Source organism: Bos mutus, chromosome 2 (assembly GCF_027580195.1).
Source record: "Bos mutus isolate GX-2022 chromosome 2, NWIPB_WYAK_1.1, whole genome shotgun sequence".
NCBI classification, from domain to species: Eukaryota; Metazoa; Chordata; class Mammalia; order Artiodactyla; family Bovidae; genus Bos; species Bos mutus.
Window position 1 is genome coordinate 135,266,679 of NC_091618.1, and position 20,490 is coordinate 135,287,168.

General features: G+C 39.2%; 1 protein-coding gene across 7 annotated transcripts in view; it reads left to right on the forward strand.

Annotated features, from left to right (window-relative positions):
• Positions 1 to 20,490, forward strand: part of HERC2 (HECT and RLD domain containing E3 ubiquitin protein ligase 2) — a 238,480-nt gene that overhangs the window by 143,884 nt on the left and 74,106 nt on the right. For all 7 annotated transcript variants that reach the window (XM_070360163.1, XM_070360169.1, XM_070360174.1 and 4 more), the window contains 9 exons: positions 7,880 to 8,055; positions 14,717 to 14,828; positions 16,499 to 16,580; positions 16,687 to 16,830; positions 18,242 to 18,332; positions 18,620 to 18,797; positions 18,985 to 19,066; positions 19,145 to 19,316; positions 20,048 to 20,192. In XM_070360163.1, the coding sequence (XP_070216264.1) occupies positions 7,880 to 8,055; positions 14,717 to 14,828; positions 16,499 to 16,580; positions 16,687 to 16,830; positions 18,242 to 18,332; positions 18,620 to 18,797; positions 18,985 to 19,066; positions 19,145 to 19,316; positions 20,048 to 20,192 (1,182 nt within the window). The remainder of the gene's footprint in view (positions 1 to 7,879; positions 8,056 to 14,716; positions 14,829 to 16,498; positions 16,581 to 16,686; positions 16,831 to 18,241; positions 18,333 to 18,619; positions 18,798 to 18,984; positions 19,067 to 19,144; positions 19,317 to 20,047; positions 20,193 to 20,490) is intronic.

The following is a 20,490-nucleotide window of genomic DNA, read 5'->3' on the forward strand; positions in this document are numbered from 1 at the left end:
GATACATCATCATAGTTTTCAGTTGCATTCGTCTAATAATTGGTCATCTTTTCATGTGCCTGTTGGCCATCTGTATGTCTTATTTGGAGAAGTATCTATTTAGGTCTTCTGCCAGTTTTTTGATTTGTTTGTTCATGAGCTGCTTGTATATTTTGAGATTAATTCTTTGTCAGTTGCTTTGTTTGCGATTGTTTTCTTCATTCATTTCATCTTGTTTATAGTTTCCTTTGCTGTGCAAAAGCTTTAAGTTTAATTAAGTCCCATTTGTTTATTGTTGTTCATATTTCCATAACTCTGGAAGGTGGGTCAAAGAAGATCTTGCTGCTACTTATGTCAAAGAGTATTCTGCCTATATTTTCCTCTAATAGTTTTATAGTATCTGGTCTTCCATTTAGGTCTTTAATCCCTTTTGAGTTTATTTTTGTGTATAGTATTAGGGAGTGTTCTAATTTCTTTAATTTTCATGTAACTGTCTAGCTTTCCCAGCACCATTTACTGAAGAAACCATCTTTTCTCCGTTGTATGATCTTGCCTCATTTGTTGTAGATTGATTGACCATTGATGTATGTGTTTATTTCTGGGCTTTCATTCTGTTGATCTATATTTCAGGTTTTGTGCCATTTCCATACTGTTTTGATAACTGTAGCTTTGTAGTATAGCCTGAAGTCAGGAGCCTGATTTCCTCCAGCTCTGTATTTCTTTCTCAAAGAGTGCTTTGGCTTTTTGGGGTACTTTGTGTCTCCATACAAATTAAAAAATTTTTTTCTTCTTGTTCTCTGAAAAATGCCATTGATAACTTGATAGTGATTGCATTGAATCTATAAATTGCCTGGGATAGTATAGTTCACACAATATCAGTTCTTCCAATCCAAGAACAAGGTCTATCTTTCCATGTGTTTGTATTGTCTTCTTTTTCCTTCATTAGTGTCTAAAGCTTTTGAAATGCAGGTTTTTTGCCTCCTTAGGTAGGTTTAGTCTAGTTATTTTATACTTTTTGATGTGATTATTAAGGGGATCGTTTCCTTAATTTCTTTTTCCGATCATTGTTTCTCTTTCTGATTTAATCTCTTTCTTTCATTGTTAGTGTATAGAAATGCAACAGATTTTTGTGTATTAATTTTGTATTCTGCAAATTTACTGAATTCATTGATAAGCTCTAGGTAGTTTTCTGGTAGCATCTTTGGATACATTTAGTCCATTTACATTTAGCGTGTTTATCCATAAGTATGTTTATATTGCCATTTTGCTGTTTTGAGTTTGTTTTCATAGGTCTTTTTTTCCCTTTTTCCTTTGTTCTCTTCTCTTGTAACTTGACTAACTTTAGTGTAAGTTTGCATTTCATTTCCTTTTTTGTGCATATTTCTATTATAGATTTTTGTTTTCTGGTTAATGTGAGTTTTTTGTACAACAGTCTAGTTATATATGTGCTTGTTTTAAGTTGCTTATCTCTTAATTTTAAACATTTTAGATACCGTGCATTTGTACTCTACTCCCCTCATGGTCATTGTTTTTCAATTCATGCCTCACACCTAATTATTTTGTATAACCCTTAAACCCTTAATGTGGGATTTTTACTACTTTTGTCTTTTAACCTCCCTACTAGCTTTATGTTTGGATGATTTTCTGTCTTGCTTCTAGTTGTGGCCTTTTCTTTTGCACCTAGAGAAGTTCCTTTAGAGTTTATCATAAAGCTTGTTTGGTGTTCCTGAGTTGTTCTTAAAAAATATTTACTTGTCTGTAAAGCTTTTGTTTTCTCCATCAAATTTCAGTGAGAGCCTTTGCTGAGTATTCTTGGGTGTAGATTTTTCTTTTTCATCACTTCGAGTATTTTATGCCAGTCTCTTCTAGTCTGCAGAGTTCTTTCCTCAAAAAAAAAAAAATCCGCTAATAGCATTATTGCAGATCCCTTGTATGTTATTTTTTACTTTTCCTCTGTTACTTTTAACATTCTCTTTTTGTTCATTTTTTTTTCATTTAGTTTATAATATGTCTGCACATATTCCTCTGCAGGTTAATCCTTTATGGGACTCTATGCACCTCCTGGACTTGGTTGACTTTTTCCTTTCTCAAGTTAGGGAAGTTTTCAGCTATTATCTCCTCAAATATTTTATCAAACACCTTTTCTCTTTTTCTTGGACCTTTATAATATGACTATCTGTGTGCTTGATATTGCCCTAAAGATCTCTTAAACTGCCCTTATTTCTTTTTGTTCTTTTTTTCTGTGTGGTGGTGGTGATTTCCGCTATTCTGTCTTCCAGCTCATGAATCCATTCTTCTGTCAGATTTAGTTTACTATTCATTCCTTCTAATGTATTGTTCATTTTGCTTATTGTATTTATTAATTGTGTGGTTCTGTATATTTTCTATTTTTTTCTTAAAACGCTTCTAATTTCTTTCTCTGGGTATCCATGCTCCTCTTGAGTTCTTTGATCATCTTTACCATAATTACTGTGAACTCTTTCCCTGGTAGATTGCCTGAGAATCGACCACATCAGTTTGTTTTCCTTCTGATGTTTTATCCTGCTCCTTCATCTGAAGCATACTCTATTGTTTGAGTTTGTCAAAATTGCTTTGTGTTTTTGTGTACGTGGTAGGTTGGTTCTATTTCTCAGCCTTGGAGAAGTGGCCCTCTATAAGAGAGGTCCTATGCAATCCAGCAGTGAACTTCCTTTCATCACTGAAGAAAGGGCCAGGGGCCTGCTGGTTTCAGGATAGGATCTGGTCTGCATTTACAGACTTGATGGGTTGGCTGCAGGATTAATAGTTTTCTTACTTCTGGCAGGCATTATTATTGTTCATTTGCTAAGTCGTTTCCGACTCTTTGTGATCCCATGGTCTGCAGCACACCAGACTTTCCTGTCCTTCAGTATCTCCCAGAATTTGCTCAAATTCATGTCCATTGAATCAGTGATGCCATCCAACCATCTATCTGATCCTCTGTTAACCCCTTCTCCTCCTGCCTTCAATCTTTCCCAGCACCAAGGTCTTTTCCAGTGAGTCGGCTCTTCACATCAGGTGGCCAAAGTATTTGAGCTTCAGCAGCAGTCCTTCCAGTGTATATCAGGGTTGATTTCCTTTAGGATTGACTGGTTTGATCTCCTTGTACTCCAAGGGGCACTAAAGAGTGTTCTCTGGCACCACAATTCGCAAGCATCAGTTCTTGGGTGCTCAGCCTTCTTTGTGATCCAATTCTCACATCCGTACATTACTACTGGAAAAATCATACCTTTGACTCTACAGACCAAAATGATATCTCTGCTTTTTAATATGCTATCTAGGTTTGTCATAGCTTTTCTTCCAAGAAGCAAGTGTCTTTTAATTTTGTGGCTGCAATCACCATCTGCAGTGATTTTGGAGCACCGTCTGCAGTGAAATAAAATCTGTCACTGTTTCCATTTTGTCCCCATCTATTTGCGATGATGTGATCTGACTGGGTGCCATGGTTCTTGTTTTTTGAATATTGAGTTTAAGCCAGGTTTTTCACTCTCCTCTTTCACCCTCATCAAGAGGCTCTTTAATTCCTCTTCAGTTTCTGCCATTAGAGTGGTATCATCTGCATATCTGAAGTTGTTGATATTTTTTATAGTTGAGATTCCTGGTGGGAGGGGCTGGTGCCTGTCCTCTGGTAGGTGAAGTTGGGTCTTGATCCTCTGGTGGGCAGGGCCTTGTCTAGAGTCAATTGAAGTTGATGGGTAGGGCTGTGTCCCCACCCTGTTTGTTGTTTGGGCTGAGGCCTTGTAGCACTGGAGTCTAGAGTCTGATGTTTGGAGCCAGGTCTTGGTGTCAGAATGTTGTCTTCCATGATAGCTCATGCAGCTGAATATTTCCCCAGTGTATCTGCCACCATTGTCTGCACACACAGGCGGGGCCACAGCCACCCCCTGCCTCCCCTTTGAGGAGACCCTCTTAAGACCAGCAGGTAGGTGTGGCCCCAGCACCTATCCGATTACTGCTTTTGCTCTTGGTCCCGGCACGTATGAGGTTTTGCAGGTGCCCTGTATGAGTGAAGTATCCCCCCACCCCAACCCGTCCTCCTTCTAGAGCTCATCTAGTCAGGCCCCTGTGACCTTCAAGGACAAATGTTCTTAAGGTTCTCTTTCCTGTGCCAGACCCCCAGGCTGGGGAGAGTGACATGAGAAAAACTCTTGAATATAATTATTCTCCAATTTGTGGGTCGCCAACCCTGGAGGGACTTTCAAGAGTCTTCTCCAACACGACAGTTCAAAAGCATCTTTGGGAAAAACAAAACAAAACAAAACAAAAGCATCTTTGGCGGAAGTTGGTGATGGACAGGGAGGCCTGGCGTGCTGCGATTCATGGGGTCACAAAGAGTCGGACACGACTGAGCAACTGAACTGAACTGAACCCTGGAGGGTATGGGATTTGATTATATCAGGAGTTCACACCTTCTGCCATTCTTGTTGTGGTCCATCTTTAGAGGATCTTTCCTGGTGGTTTCAGTCTTTCGGTGATGGTTCTTTTGCAGATTGTTGTGATTTTGTTGTGCTTGTGAGAAGAGATGAGCTGAGGGTTATTCTACTCTGCCATCTTGACCACTCTGATAGTATTCCTTTGATGGTTTGCAAATGGCAAGAGAGGTTCCTTTTCTCATCATCTCTATAATAATATTGAGCCCATTTTCTCCCCTTAATTAAATAATTGTATTTATTTTAAAATTTGACATGTGTACAACTTGAATTTGTTGCTTACCAGATCAATTTCAAAACAAAACAAATTCCTTCCTCATTGTCTTTGGTTAAAAGCAGGTAAAAAGCTCTAGGCAGAAGTCATTGCCACACACCTTGGGCTTCTTTGGGCATCTAGCATCATGGTATTTCCATTAAATATGTACTAGTAAGCAGTGGTTCTTTTTAACCATATATATGACACTGAAATTGTTTTTGTTTTCATACCTTTAATTTGGTAATAAGGACATTTGCAAAATGAATCCAAGTTAATTTTATCTCTTAAAAATTCTGATAGAATCAGTGAAGGTTCTTTTAAATAGAACATATTATAGATTAGTGAGACTGCCACATAAATCTTTCAGTAAATCTACACTATTTTGGTAAATTATATATATTTAAAATAATGCAAATTAAGGCAATTTTTTTTTACTGCTTATATATACATTGTCTCATGAGAAATTGTTTAATTGGTATGATAGTGGATAAAGATGTCAAACATTTGACTTTCTGTTCATCTAAAATTCATCGTAAATGAGTTTATTTTTAAATTATTAAGTGCTGTTTGTCAGTCATTGCTTTATTATTTTGGTATTCTCACAAAGGGCTTCCCAAGAAGCTCGCATGGTAGAGAATCTCCCTGCTGTGTGAGAGACCAAGGTTCAATCTTTATGTCAGGAAGATCTCCTGGAGAAGGGAATGGCAACACACTCCATTGTTCTTCCCTGGAGAATTCCATAGACAGAGGAGCCTGGTGGGCTATAGTCCATGAGTCGCAGAGTCAGACACGACTGAGCAACTAACACACATGCCCACATAAGGACAGACAAGTTTCATGGGGTCCTAGTGTGTTATATCAAAGAACCTGGTACACAGCCAGTCATAGATTAATTTTTTTTAAGAGTGGAAAGTTGGTAACTTGTGTCTAGAGACTATGGGACCATACTAGCACTTCCCCTGCCAGATCCAAGAGTTGATTATTTGGCCTTTGTGTACACCGGAAGATTTTTTAAAATTTTCTTCCAGTCTTCAATGAATAAAATTGTAGAACACCATTCATTCTTGAGTGTCATTAAACTATTTTGTGGAATACCATGTAATTAACAGTTACTATCAATGGTGGTAATAATAAAGTGGCCAATGATGAAAATGTAATATATTATTGAGTTTTTTTGAGAAAAGATAATGCATTTAGTGCATTTTATTGTAATAACTTATTCCAGGGTAATGGAAAATGCAGTTTGTCTTATGTCTGAATTATACTACTGAATATTTTTTGTTTGAATTTTGCTTTGTATTTTAAGTAGATCAATAACCAAGGATTAATTTATTTAATAAAAAACTGAGGTTATTATTCATAAAAGATATATTGACTTTAACAAATTTTCAGTTGAAAACAATTTATTATGTATTATTTGATGAGCACAAAATAGCTTATACCACATATATGAGAAATATTAAGCATTGTGAGTACTCAGAAAATTCATGGCCCAGTCTCCACCCATCAGACCAACTTACAAAGTAGAGCATTATCATTCCTAAAGCTATGGAACTCTCTAGCATTGCCTTTCCTCTAAAAATGGCTTGTTAACAGAATTTTTCTAACATAACTGAAAATAGAAAGTATACTGAATCCTCCATGAACCTACCACCCAGTTTCAATGATTATCAACATTTTTGCCAGTCGTGTTTCACTAACTCTCTTCCTGTGTTACACCCCATTTTTTTGAGTGTTTTAAAGCAAGTTCTAGCCATGACATTATTTCAGTAGTGAGTACTTCTATTTCTGACAAGGACTTTAAAAATGTAACCACAATAAAATCACACCTAAAATTTTGTCTTTAATATGATACAATATCCAGTCAGTGTTTAAAATTTCCCAGTTATCCCATAAATGTTCTTTGCATTTGCTTTCTATGATTCGTGAGTCAGACAGTGTCTGCCCTTTGCACTGCATTAAAATCTTAACCCTTTTGTTTTTTCCTTGCTAAAGAAAGAAACTATCTTTTTTTTTTCCTATAGAATCTTTCATTTCTCTCTTTGTTTGTTTTATTCAAATTGTTCTTCCTGTGACATCATAGATATTATAGATCTTAAGGTTTGATAGGTCCCCTGGAAGCAGTCAGTCTTTGTTCACATGAAATATAGGGCTAGAGGGATAAACTACATTTAGAAACACCATGTATGGGATGTGGGCGTGCCACAGGACAGAGGGCCAACTTTAAAATAATGAATGGTGAAGACGGTACAGCGTTTGACCTAGATTTGAACAAGTCCAGAATAGAAAGATGTTTACAAGACAGATAGAAAATTTGATCACTGGTAGCATTTAGATGCGGAGAAGGCAATGGCACCCCACTCCAGTACTCTTGCCTGGAAAGTCCCATAGACAGAGGAGCCTGGTAGGCTGCAGTCCATGGGGTCGCTAAAAGTCTGACACGACTGAGTGACTTCACTTTCACTTTTCACTTTCCTGCATTGGAGAAGGAAATGGCAACCCACTCCAGTGTTCTTGCCTGGAGAATCCCAGGGACAGTGGAGCCTGGTGGGCTGCTGTCTATGGGGTCGCACAGAGTCGGACACGACTGGGGCGACTTAGCAGCAGCAGCAGCATTTAGATGACATAAGACTATTGTTTTAGCTATCATAAGAGTACTGTGGATGTATTTGTTAAATGCTGATATTTTGCTGATACCTACTGAAGTTTTGAAACAACATGTTGTCAGGAATTTTCTTATGATAATCCCTACATGAACAAAATCAATCATACATTGATAATTGTTGGGCTAGTTGGTGGGGTTATGAGTTCTTTGTATAGTTTTTTCTAATTTGTATGTAGTCAAATTTTTTTGTTAATTTTTTATTTTATATTAAAGTGTAGCTGCTTAACAATGGTGTAGTTTCATGCATAGCAGAGTGAGTTAGCCATACATAAAATGTACCCATTCTCCCTCAAATTCCCCTCCTATCCAGGCTACCACATAACACTGAGCAGTGTTCTGTGTGCTATACAGTAGGTCCTTTTGGTTATCTGTTTTAAATATAGCAGTGTGTGCATGTTGATGTCAAATTCTCTATACTTTAAGTGTTATGAAGGCTTGTGACTTGCCACATACTGCATGTTTCATATGTCCTTCTCTCTAGTTAAAGTGTTTGCCTCTGAAAGCTCTGCAGCTTACTGTGTTTGTGTCTAGTATCACAGGTATATTGAAATTGCCATAAAGCAGTGCAGAAGCTCAGGAATTGATTGTAAAATCCATGGTCTCATCCTGCTGGGACGGATACGTGCAGAGGAGGAAGATATGGCTGCAGTTCCTTTCTTAGCTTCAGATAATGAAGAAGAAGAAGATGAAAAAGGCAACAGTGGGAGGTGAGAGCTATTTGCTTATGCCCACACTCTCACTTTCAAAAGCCAATATTTAATTAGAGTGTATCTCATAGTGAGAATACATTAGGATTATTGTATTATGTAGTCTATATGTATTATATAGACCATATGTATTATATTATTGCTCATAGGACTATTTGGTAAATATTAGTTAAGTTTTCCAAAATTGTAATTTAATTTAATTTTAGGAAAAATTTAATACGGAAACATTGTATTTAGAAAAATTTATTTAAAAGAAAAAATACAAATGTTTAACTTTTGTGCCTGAAATATTGCTGTTAATATTTTGGTGTATATTCTTATAGTTTTCTTATTTATTTGTCCCTAATTGTGTTTTCCTGTGGAGATAGTATGTGGTGGTATATATTTTAAAGCCTTTTTTATGTTACGTATTTTATTGTTAACATGTAAATTGAAAGTTTTTATTATAGTAGAATATACATAAGACTTACCATTTTAACCAGTTGTTAAGTGTATTATTCAGTGGCATTAAATAGTTTATATTATTTGGAAGCTAGAAGCAACATCCATTTTTAGAATATATGTATCCTTTGTCTTCTGTTGTATAATTTTTTAATTGACTCAGTCTATTTATGATTTATATTTATATTTATTGGCTATGCCAAAGCCTTTGACTGTGTGGATCACAATAAACTGTGGAAAATTCTGAAAGAGATGGGAATATCAGACTACCTGATCCGCCTCTTGAGAAACCTGTATGCAGGTCAGGAAGCAACAGTTAGAACTGGACATGGAAAAACAGACTGGTTCCAAATAAGAAATGGAGTACGTCAAGGCTGTATATATTGTCACCCTGCTTATTTAACTTATATGCAGAGTATATCATGAGAAACACTGGGCTGGAAGAAGCATAAGCTGGAATCAAGATTGCCAGGAGAAATATCAATAACCTCAGATATGCAGATGACACCACTTTTATGGCAGAAAGTGAAGAAGAACTAAAAAAGCCTCTTGATGAAAGTGAAAGAGGAGAGTGAAAAAGTTGGCTTTAAAGCTCAACATTCAGAAAACGAAGATCATGGCATCTGGTCCCATCACTTCATGGCAAATAGATGGGGAAACTGTGGCTGACTTTATTTTTTTGGGCTCCACGATCACTGCAGATGGTGACTCGCAGCCTTGAAATTAAAAGACACTTACTCCTTGGAAGGAAAGTTATGACCAACCTAGAGAGCATATTCAAAAGCAGAGACATTACTTTGCCAACAAAGGTCCGTCTAGTCAAGGCAATGGTTTTCCCAGTGTTCATGTATGGATGTGAGAGTTGGACTGTGAAGAAAGCTGAGTGCCAAAGAATTGATGCTTTTAACTGTGGTGTTGAAGTAGACTCTTGAGAGTCCCCTGGACTGCAAGGAGATCCAGCCAGTCCATCCTAAAGGAGATCAGTCCTGGGTGTTCATTGGAAGGACTGATGTTGAAGCTGAAACTCCAATACTTTGGTCACCTGATGCAAAGAGCTGATTCATTTGAAAAGACTCTTATGCTAGGAAAGATTGAGGGCAGGAAGAGAAGGGGATGTCAGAGGAGGAGATGGTTGAATGGCATCACTGACTCAATGGACATGGGTTTGGGTGGACTCCGGGAGTTGGTGATGGACAGGGAGGCTTGGCGTGCTGCGGTTCATGGGGTCGCAGAGTTGGACACAAGAGCGACTGAACTGAACTGAACTGATTTATGATATACAATGAATTTGAAGTAACAATATCCACTTTTAAGTTTTTTTAACAGTATAGTTAACACCTAACTCATGGACATCACTTGCTGGTTTTGCTATTATACTTATTTTGTAGTATTTTTTTCAATTTTATTTTCATTATATTTTGAAGAATTTGTGGCTTTGTTGTTCACACTTTTAACCTGTTGAGGGCAGGTCAGAAGATAGAATGAGTCAGGTGGCAGGAGCCAGCTGCCTGTGCTTCAGGAGCCCTGGAATTTAGGGCAGGCCTTCCCTGGTAGAATGGAGGTTGGGACTTCTAGCATAGCTGACCACACAGTGGACAGAGGGTATAAAGTAAGAAAATTGCATTTTGCCTTGGTTCATGTGCTTGTATTAGAGCACGTTGGAGGTCATATGACTGAATCCATTTTATTATTTGTTTTGGGAAAAAGTATGACCAAACAGAGGTCTCGATTTAGGGACATGGCCACAGTGCCAGTACTGGTGGTGATTCTTAGAGCTGTTTAACCAGCATTCTCTCCAGTTACATCTATAGTAGCTATATTAAGGTGATGAGTGGTAATTGCTTTAAAATATGTCATGGTCAACTTGGTGTACAAGAAAATTATAGTGTCTCCTAGTTCCTAGTGTTTCATAGGAAGCCCCTTCACGGATCATAACCTTGTCCTAGCTAAGGGGCTTGCATCACTCAATGAAGCTAAGAGCCATGTTGTGCAGGACCTCTCAAGACAAACAGGTCATATCAAAGAGTTCTGACGAAACATGGTCCACTGGAGGTGGGAATGGCAAACCCTTCCAGTATTCTTGCTTCGCGAACTGCATGAACAGTATGAAAGGCAAAAAGATAATGACAGCAGAAGATGAGCCCCCCAGGTCAGAACGTGTCCACTCCTGCTGGGGAAGAGCGGAATATAGCTCCAGGAAGAATGAAGAGACTGGGCCAAAGCAGAAATGACTTTCAGTTGTGGATTTGTTTGGTGGTGAAAGTAAAGTCTGATGTTATAAAGAACAATATTGCATGGGAACCTGGAATGTTAGGTCCATGAATCACCGTCAGTTAGATGTGGTTGGGCAGGAGATGGCAAGAGTGAGCATCGACATCTTAGGAATCTGTAAAATAAAATGAGTGGGAATCAGATCAGATCAGATCAGTCGCTCAGTCATGTCCGACTCTTTGCGACCCCATGAATCGCAGCACGCCAGGCCTCCCTGTCCATCACCAACTCCCAGAGTTCACTCAGACTCACATCCATCGAGTCAGTGATGCCATCCAGCCATCTCATCCTCTGTCATCCCCTTCTCCTCTTGGCCCCAATCCCTCCCAGCATCAGAGTCTTTTCCAGTGAGTCAACTTTTTGCATAAGGTGGCCAAAGTACTGGAGTTTCAGCTTTAGCATCATTCCTTCTAAAGAAATCCCAGGGCTGATCTCCTTCAGAATGGACTGGTTGGATCTCCTTGCAGTCCAAGGGACTCTCAAGAGTCTTTGGGTAAATTCAATTCGGGTAACCCTTATACCTACTAATATGGGCAAGAATCCCTTAGAAATGGAGTAGCCCTCATAGTAAGTAAGAGTTGGAAATGCAGTACTTGGGTGCAATCTCCAAATCAACAAAATGCTCTTGGTTCGTTTCCAAGGCAAAACCATTCAATATCACAGTAATCCAAGTCTGTGCTCCAACCACTGATGCCGAAATTGACTGGTTCTGTGAAGACCTACAACACTTTATAGAACTAACAGCAAAAAATTTACTCTTTTTATCATAAAGGATTTGAATGCAAAATTAGGAAGTCAAGAAATACCTGTAGTAACAGGGCAAGTTTGCCCTTGGACTACAAAATGAAGCACGGCAAAAGCTAATAGTTTTGTCAAGAGAAACACTGGTCACAGCAAACATCCTCTTCAACAACACAGGGGAGAGTTCTGAAAGTGTTAGTCACTCAGTTGTGTCTGACTCTTTGTAATCCCATGGACTTTAGCTCACCAGGCTCTTCTGTCAATCAAATTCTTCAGGCAAGAATACTGGAGTGGGTAGCCATTCCCTTCTCCAGGGGATCTTTCCAGTCCAGGGATGGATCCCTAGTCTCCTGATTCCCGGTGGATTCCTCACCATCTGAGCTACCAGGGAAGTCCTACAAAGTGAAGCAGAGCAAAAGCTAACGTGTTGTCAGGAGAACACACTGGTCATAGCAAACACCCTCTTCCAATAACAAGAGACAACTCTGCATATGGACATCACCCAATGATCGATACTGAAATCAAATGGATTATATTCTTTACAGCCAAAGATGGAGAAGCTATATCCCATTAGCAGGGTACAAGAACTGGAACTGATTGTGCCTCAGATCATGAGTTCCTTATTTCAAAATTCAGGTTTAAATTGAAGAAAGTAGGGAAAACCACTAGACCATTCAGGTATGACCTAAATCAAATCCCTTATGATTAGACAGTGGAGGTGATGAATAGGTTCAAGGGATTAGATCTGGTAGAAAAAGTGCCTGAAGATCTATGGGCAGAGGTTTGTTACATTGTATAGGAGGCAGTGACCAATACCCATCCCAAAGAAAAAAATACTAGAAGACAAAGTGGTTGTCTGAGAAGGTTTTACAAACTGCTGAGAATACAAGAGAAGTGAAAGGCAAGCAAGAAACGGAAGTATACCCAACTGAATGCAGAGTGCCAGAGAATAGCAAGGAGAGATAAGAAAGCCTTCTTAAGTGAATCCTGTAAAGAAATAGGGGCTTCTCTTGTAGCTCACTCGGTAAAGAATCTGCCTGCAGTGCAGGAGACCTGGTTTTGATCCCTGGGTTGGGAAGATACCCTGGAGGAGGAAATGGCAACCCACTCCAGTATCCTTGCCTGGAAAATCTAATGGACAGAGGAGCTTGGTGGGCTGCAGTCCATGGGGTCGCAAAGAGTCGGGCACGACTGAGTGACTAACTCATGTACTCATGTAAAGAAATAGAGGAAAACAACAGAATGGGAAAGACTAGAAATCTCTTCAAGAAAATTGAAGAACCAAGGGAACATTTCATACAGGGATGGGCATGATAAAGAACAGAAAGGGTAAGGACTTAACAGAAGCAGGAGAGATTAAGAAGAGGTGGCAAGAATGCACAACTATCCAAAAACTATCTTAATGATCCAGATAACCCTGGTGGTGTGGTTACTTACTTGGAGGTGAACATCCTGGAGTGTGACGTCAAGTGGACCTTAGGAAGCATCACTATAAACAAAACTAGTGGAAGTGATGAAATTCCAGCTGAGCTATTTCAAATCCTAAAAAATGATGCTATGAAAGTGTCCACTCAATATGCCCACAAATTTGGAGAACTCAGAAGTGGCACCAGGACTGGAAAAGGTCAGTTTTCATTTGAATCCCAAAGAAGGGCAGCACCAAAGAATGTTCTAATTGCCGTAAAGTTGCATTTCACATGCTAGCAAGGTAATGGTCAAAATCCTTCAAGCTAAGCATCAACAGTATGTGAACCAAGAACTTGCAGATGTACAGGCTGGGTTTAGAAAAGGCAGAGGACCCAGAGATCAAATTGCCAACATTCACTGGGTCATAGAGAAAGCAAGGAAATTTCAGACAAATGTTTACTTCTGTTTCATTGACTACGCTAAAGCCTTTGACTGTGTGGATCCACAACAAACTGGAAAATTCTTAAAGAGATGGGGATATCAGACCACCTTACCTGTCTTCTGAGAAACACTTATGCAGGTCAAGAAGCAGCAGGTAGAACCAGACAGGGAACAGCAGACTGGTTCAGAATTGGAAAAGGAGTATGACAAGGCTGTATATTGTCACCCTTCTTACTTAACTTATATACAGAGTACATCAAGCAAAGTGCCGGGCTGGATGAGTCACAGTTAGAATCAAGATTACTGGGACAAATGTTAGCGACTTCAGCTATGCAGAGGATACCACTCTAATGCCAGAAAGCTAAGAGGAACGAAAAAGTCTCTTAATGAGGGTGAAAGAGGAGAGTGAAAAACCTAGCTTTAAGCTCAGCATTCAAAAAACAAAGATCATGACATTAAGTTCTGTCACTTCAAGTTCCATCACTTCATAGTAAATAGATAGGGAAAAGTGGAAACAGTGACAGATTTTATTTTCTTGGGCTCCAAAATCACTGCTGATAGTGAGTGAAGTCATGAATTTAAAAGATAGAAGCAACAAACATAGACAGCATATTAAAAAGCAGATACATCGCTTTGCTGACAAAGGTCCATCTATTCAAAGCTATAGTTTTTCCAGTAGTCATGTACAGATGTGCAGGTTGGACCATAAAGAAGGCTGAGTGCATAAGACTCCGTGCTTTCCAACTGTGGTGCTAGAGAAGACTCTTGCGTGTCCCTTGGAGTACAAGGAGATTAAACCAGTCAATCCTAAAGGAAATCAGCCTTGAATATTCATTGGAAGGATTGATGCTGAAACTCAAGCTGCAGTAGTTTGACCACCTGATCTGAAGAGCTGACTCATATGAAAAGACCCTGATGCTGGGAGAGATTGAGGGTAGGATGAAAAGGGGATGATAGAAGATGAGATGGTTGGATGGCATCCCTGACTCAATGGATATGAGTTTGAGTAAGCTCTGGGAGATAGTAAAGGACAGGGAAGCCTTTGTAATCTGTGGGATTGCAGAGAGTCAGATAGGACTTCCCGACTAAACAACAGTAACAACTCCTGGAAAGATTTCCACCAGGATAAATAGCTAAAGTTAAATTCTAGTATTGAAAGGTAGTATGTTGGTTTGTAGACATTTTGACCCTCTGTACCACTAACTTTTGTGTATGCTTCGGATTTTGTTTAGTTATAGCAAAATTTTAAGAGTGTTTGGTAGTAACCATCAAACTGTGTGCTTTAGGTGGTTTCCTCTTTATTTAAAAAATTGCTATGTGATTAACCTCTGTTTCTGTTTTATTTTTTTACTTTGATTAGCCTTATTAGAAAGAAGGCAGCAGGTCTGGAATCAGCAGCTACAATAAGAACCAAAGTATTTGTGTGGGGCCTGAATGACAAGGACCAGCTGGGAGGTCTGAAGGGTTCCAAGGTGTGTGCCTGACACCCCATGCGCTCGCCACCCCACACTGCTTGGGCCCACACAGGCCCAGAGTTAGCCAGGCCTCTTAAAATTTTTATAATGATTTTCCCTTTTGTGTGTGTGTGTGTGTTTTAAATTTATTTATTTTTAATTGAAGGGTTTAATATTGCTTTACAATATTGGTTTGATTTCTACTATACATCATACCTTTTATATGTTGTTTTTAAAATGGACTTTTCTTAAGTAATTCTTGACATGAACTCATAGACATTATCATTTTAGGTTCTAAGACGCCTCTGTCCTTGGAAAACAGTACATGTTAGCTATAGTTGCATTATTGCTGTTTTATAAACTAGAAGATACACTTCCGAAAACATTTGACAAGTGTAGAGGTGAAAATTGTAGACTGTGATTATATTTTAAAGAGTAGGAACGACAAGGTATGCATTTGAACTCGAGTTGAATTCACCTGTGGCTCTCAACTAAGGTGCCACAGAATAGATTCCTCCAAGGTTTAGTGTCTGAAAACAGTTTCTTTTTGACTGAGCATCTGTGTTACTTGGGTTTCTCAGGTTGTGCTATTGGTAAGGAACCTACCTGCCAATGCGGGAGACCCAAGAGATGCAGGTTCAATCCCTGGGTCGGGAAGATCCCCTGGAGGAAGCCATAGCAGCACACTCCAGTATTCTTGCCTGAAGAATCCCACAGACAGAGGAGCTTGGCAGCTTCAGTCCATAAGGTCACAGAGAATTGAACATGACTGAAGCGACTTAGCACAGACACAACTTAGTATTTCACGAGACCTCACTCATTGTAAGATTCCTGTTATTTGCATTGTTGAGACACTGAAACGGAAAGTTAGAACTCATTCATTTTGAGACCATGGTTCTAGTATGATGAAAATGATCCTATATAATTCAGCAGCCTTGGGTTCCCTTTGTTTTTGAGGCCGCTGCACTGCCTTTGGAGATGTGTGGGGCCCAGGAGATCTGGGCGCTTCTCTTATTACTGTGGGCTCTCTAGAGGGCCCTGTGTGCACATGGGTGTTTGCACACGAAAGGCAGATGGGTGCTTCATAGTTGGGATGAAGAGCGTCCTTCTTCCATGGTAGCATTGCCTGTTTGATACTTCATGACGTATGGGCATCATAAAAGACTTTTTAGACAGGGCTTTAATAATTTTAAATGAAATCACATTCATCTCTAATGGGAAATTTGCGCATATATTAATAGTTTCTTAAAGAAGTCGGAATTAACAAGAATGAGGAGGACATGACCTGAAATAAAATATAGTTTACCAAATGTTTGTTTATAACTTTACAGTATGTGTATTTTTTTTTTTTTTTCTTTTCACCTTTTATTATGGAGATGTTCAGATGTACCTCCCTGGTAGGCAGAATAGAGACTTGCTCCTTTTGTCACTGTACCAGCTTTAGCAGTTGCGGATGGTCACATTTTTGTCTTTATTTTCTACAAAGCCTCACCCCTACATATTTTAAAGTAAATTCCAGTATATCATTTCATTCTTAAAATGCTTATGCATCTGTAATAGACAAGAGATTCTTTGGAGAGTGTAACCATGTAAATTCTTTGTACTATTAAATATGATTACTTGTAATTTTAAAAGTGTAAATAAAATTTTCTTTTTTCTTTTGCTTTTTTTAAAAAATTTTGTTTTAGATAAAAGTTCCGTCATTCTCTGAGACACTGTCTGCTTTGAATGTAGTACAGGTGGCTGGTGGTTCTAAAAGTTTGTTTGCAGGTATGATTATTCAAATAATGTAAAAGTTTTAAATGATGTTAAAGCCTAAATATATAGTTGTTGTGTCACAAAAAGTGAGTCTCTTCCTCACTCCTGTTTCTTACAGTGACAGTGGAAGGAAAAGTATATGCCTGTGGAGAAGCCACGAATGGCCGGCTGGGGCTGGGCATCTCCAGTGGGACTGTGCCCATCCCGCGACAGATCACAGCTCTCAGCAGTTACGTGGTCAAGAAGGTGGCTGTTCACTCAGGTACAGGCCAGAATTGACACTTGTGCTCAGACAAGCCTGCTGCTCAGGCTCTGTAATTACCCGGGGCTTTAAACAGTTTCCCCTAGAGTGTCCTTGCATTCTGTCAAGTTCTACTCATTATTAGAAGTAAAAATTGGGTAATATAAAACTTCAGATGGTCTAGAGTTTTAATTATTTTTGTTACATAAGACTTTTTGGAGATCAGGGTTTGTTGGTATTCTGCCATGTGGGGCATACCCCTCCAAAGGAGGGGATTTTTAATTTTGAACTGTTGTCTCAGGTTCTTAAAAGATTGCAGTAATCATGTTCTGTGCCTAAATATGTGTTATTTTTTGGGAAGAGAGCCTGTAAGTTTCATCAGATTTCAAGTGTCTATAAATTCTAGCCATAAGAAAGGATCATTTTTTAAAAAGTCACAGTGCTTCAATTCAAGAAATATATAGAGCATTATTTTAAAGCACTGTGGTTGGCTTCTGAGGAATGAAACCGAATTAGATACAAACTGAGTTTGTATTTATACTGAATAGGGTTAGATTTAACCCCATATAACAGAAAATCTGAACAGTAGTGCCTTGAGCAAGATCGTGTTTTACCATTCTCCTCTGTAAAAATCTGGAGGTGAGGGGGAGGGACAGTGTTGCAGCTACAGTACCCGTGAGGGACACTGGGTTGCTGTCCATCCCTGTTGCAGCTACAGGTGAGCACATAAGCATTTCCTCAAGCCCACTCTGCCCCTTCAGAGAGCTTTTCTGGAAGCCTCACTCGTCAGTCATCTTTGTCACTATCCTCTCTGGGCGAGGGAGTGTGGGAAACATTGTTTTTAGCTGAGCACATTGCCTTGGATCATGTGGGCTCTGTTGGTAAGTGGGTCTTGGATCCTAGAAGCTGGTGACAGAGAGGAAACACTCTTCAGTTCTGAGCTGGGATAGATGGAGTGAAAGAGTGGGCCGTGGTGAGGAAAGAGTGTGAGCTGATTGTTTTGGGAAGAGTGAGCATAATGCCTTTATTGCAATTGATGGTACTTTTGCTTTAGTAATTTCATTGTTGAGATGCATTTCACAAAAGCCTGAATACCATTACACTTGCTAATTTGTCTAATTGCAAATGAACTTAGTTTTACTTTTTCCATCTGAATTTTGATCTTTTATATATTTAATATAGCAACCCCATTAAAGTTAATAATGCTAAAAATAGCATTATTTTGCTGATTCTTTGCAAGTAAAATCCTTTATAGGACTTGAACTTTGTAGAAATGTTCATTTATTTTATATAATTGTCATCCTTAAATGTTGATCCCATTTACTCATTTGACAGATACTCACACATACTGTGTGCCAAGCAAAAAAGGTAGTTATGCTGTTAACTTCTTTTAAACCAACTTTGGCAGCCTCTACCTATGTGACTATTGCAGGTGGACGGCACGCTACCGCTTTAACTGTCGATGGCAAAGTGTTTTCCTGGGGTGAAGGTGATGATGGCAAACTTGGACACTTTAGTAGAATGTAAGAATATTTTCTTCATTTTTGCTAATAAGAAACTGTTAATGAATGCTTTTGGATACTTTTTGTAAAAAATTGAATAGGATGGGTTATTTATACAAAAGAAACTTAAAAATACATTTAAAAAATATCTCTGAATGTGATTTGCCTCACATGCTCTAAGGTTTGATAGTTCAGTGAATCTAAAGATACTGTTTTGATTAAATGTGGATCAGTGTAGATGTCCTTTTTTCCCCCTTCTTTAAAGAGGCTAGATTGATGATAGGGAATATTATTTAATCTTGCTTTAGGAACTGTGACAAGCCACGGCTGATAGAGGCCCTGAAAACCAAGCGAATCCGGGATATTGCCTGTGGGAGCTCACACAGTGCAGCCCTCACGTCCAGTGGTGAACTGTACACCTGGGGTCTCGGAGAGTACGGCCGCTTGGGACATGGGGATAACACAACACAACTGAAGCCCAAAATGGTGATTATACCTATTTTTGTTGCTTACAGAAAGCTCCCCATCTGCTGATTTCCAGAGAAGATAAGCTCCCAGTCTAGGACAGTTAATAAAGATATGTGCAGTATTGGCTTTCATTTTGTGGGGAAAAATTTCCCTTGCTTTCTTGGTGCCTGTGCTTGATTCTGTTTTTAAATTTGTAATTGAGTAGGTGAAAGTCCTTCTTGGTCACAGAGTAATCCAAGTGGCATGTGGAAGTAGAGATGCACAGACCCTGGCTCTGACTGATGAAGGTAAGTCCTGTCTGACTCCACGTTTCAGGGAAGGAATGTTGTGAGATGCTGGCCTGATGTCTATATTTTTAAACCTAGGTTTGGTATTTTCCTGGGGTGATGGTGACTTTGGAAAATTGGGCCGGGGAGGAAGTGAAGGCTGTAACATCCCCCAGAACATCGAGAGACTTAATGGACAAGGGGTGTGCCAGATCGAATGTGGAGCACAGTTCTCCCTGGCCCTCACTAAGTCGGGTGTAGTTTGGACATGGTACGTAAATGCCTGTCACCCACCAGTGTGTCTGTTCAGGGCCTTCCAGGGAGGGGTTCGCCTTTATTTTCTTGCTCATCCAGGCATCTTTGTCCTTTTATTTATTCTGAGTTGGGATTAGTGACAATATTATAAGAAGAAATATCCAATTATAACTGGGTTGTTTAGAAAAGAACACTGGAGAAATTTTAGCCTAGCTTGTCTTTCTTATTTAGATAAAGTATGTGTAGAGGCTTTTTTCTGCTTTTTTTGCCATGCAAGGAGCCTAGTGATCACATGTGTGGAAGACAGATTTCTGATTTCTTTGATCCCTGAAAAAGTTCATGTGTGTTTCCAGTGAAAGATTATTAAATCAGAGAGAGGTGGAATATTCAGCTGACCATGGGCAGACAGTGTGATGGCCTTGGTCTTAGCGTCATGACTCAGAGGCAGCTTGGGGAAGAATCACTACAGAGATCTTTAAAGAGCCATTTGAGGTTGCGTGTCATGTTTTCAGTCTCTATGAAATCTACATCAGTAATTTAAGTACCGTTAAACACATTAAGGATCTTGCTAGCAGAATTAATGTATTATTTTGAATTAATGGTATACTGTTTTATAATTTCTAAGACCTTGGGCATTGTGTCTGTTGTCATTGAGCTGACTCTAGTGCTGTGGCAGTGAATATTTTGCTGTGGGGTATTGCCAGACCATAATCATGTATTAAAATACTCACTGTTGATTCCTTACAGGGGGAAGGGGGACTATTTCAGACTGGGCCATGGCTCGGATGTGCATGTGCGGAAACCACAGGTAGTGGAAGGGCTGAGAGGGAAGAAGATTGTGCATGTGGCTGTCGGGGCCCTGCACTGCTTGGCGGTCACTGATGCAGGACAGGTAAGGGAGCTCGGGACAAGATCTTATGTTGATAGTATAACTTGTGACAAAATAAAGTGAGTCTTGGTACTTGAAAAACCAGAAGGGTGGGCTGTGTCCACTGTGTTCCTGTGTACATTTGCCTAACTGTCAGCATGAGTGAGGGCATCCAGGAAAGACTGCTGAGTAATGCACGTTATAAAGTAGTGAGCTTTCCCACTGTAATGTCTGATAGGGAAATGTATGTATTTCATTTCTGAACTAAAGTTATCCTTGATAAGAGTTGTTTGTTCCTCCAATAAGAGGCTATCCTGTGACA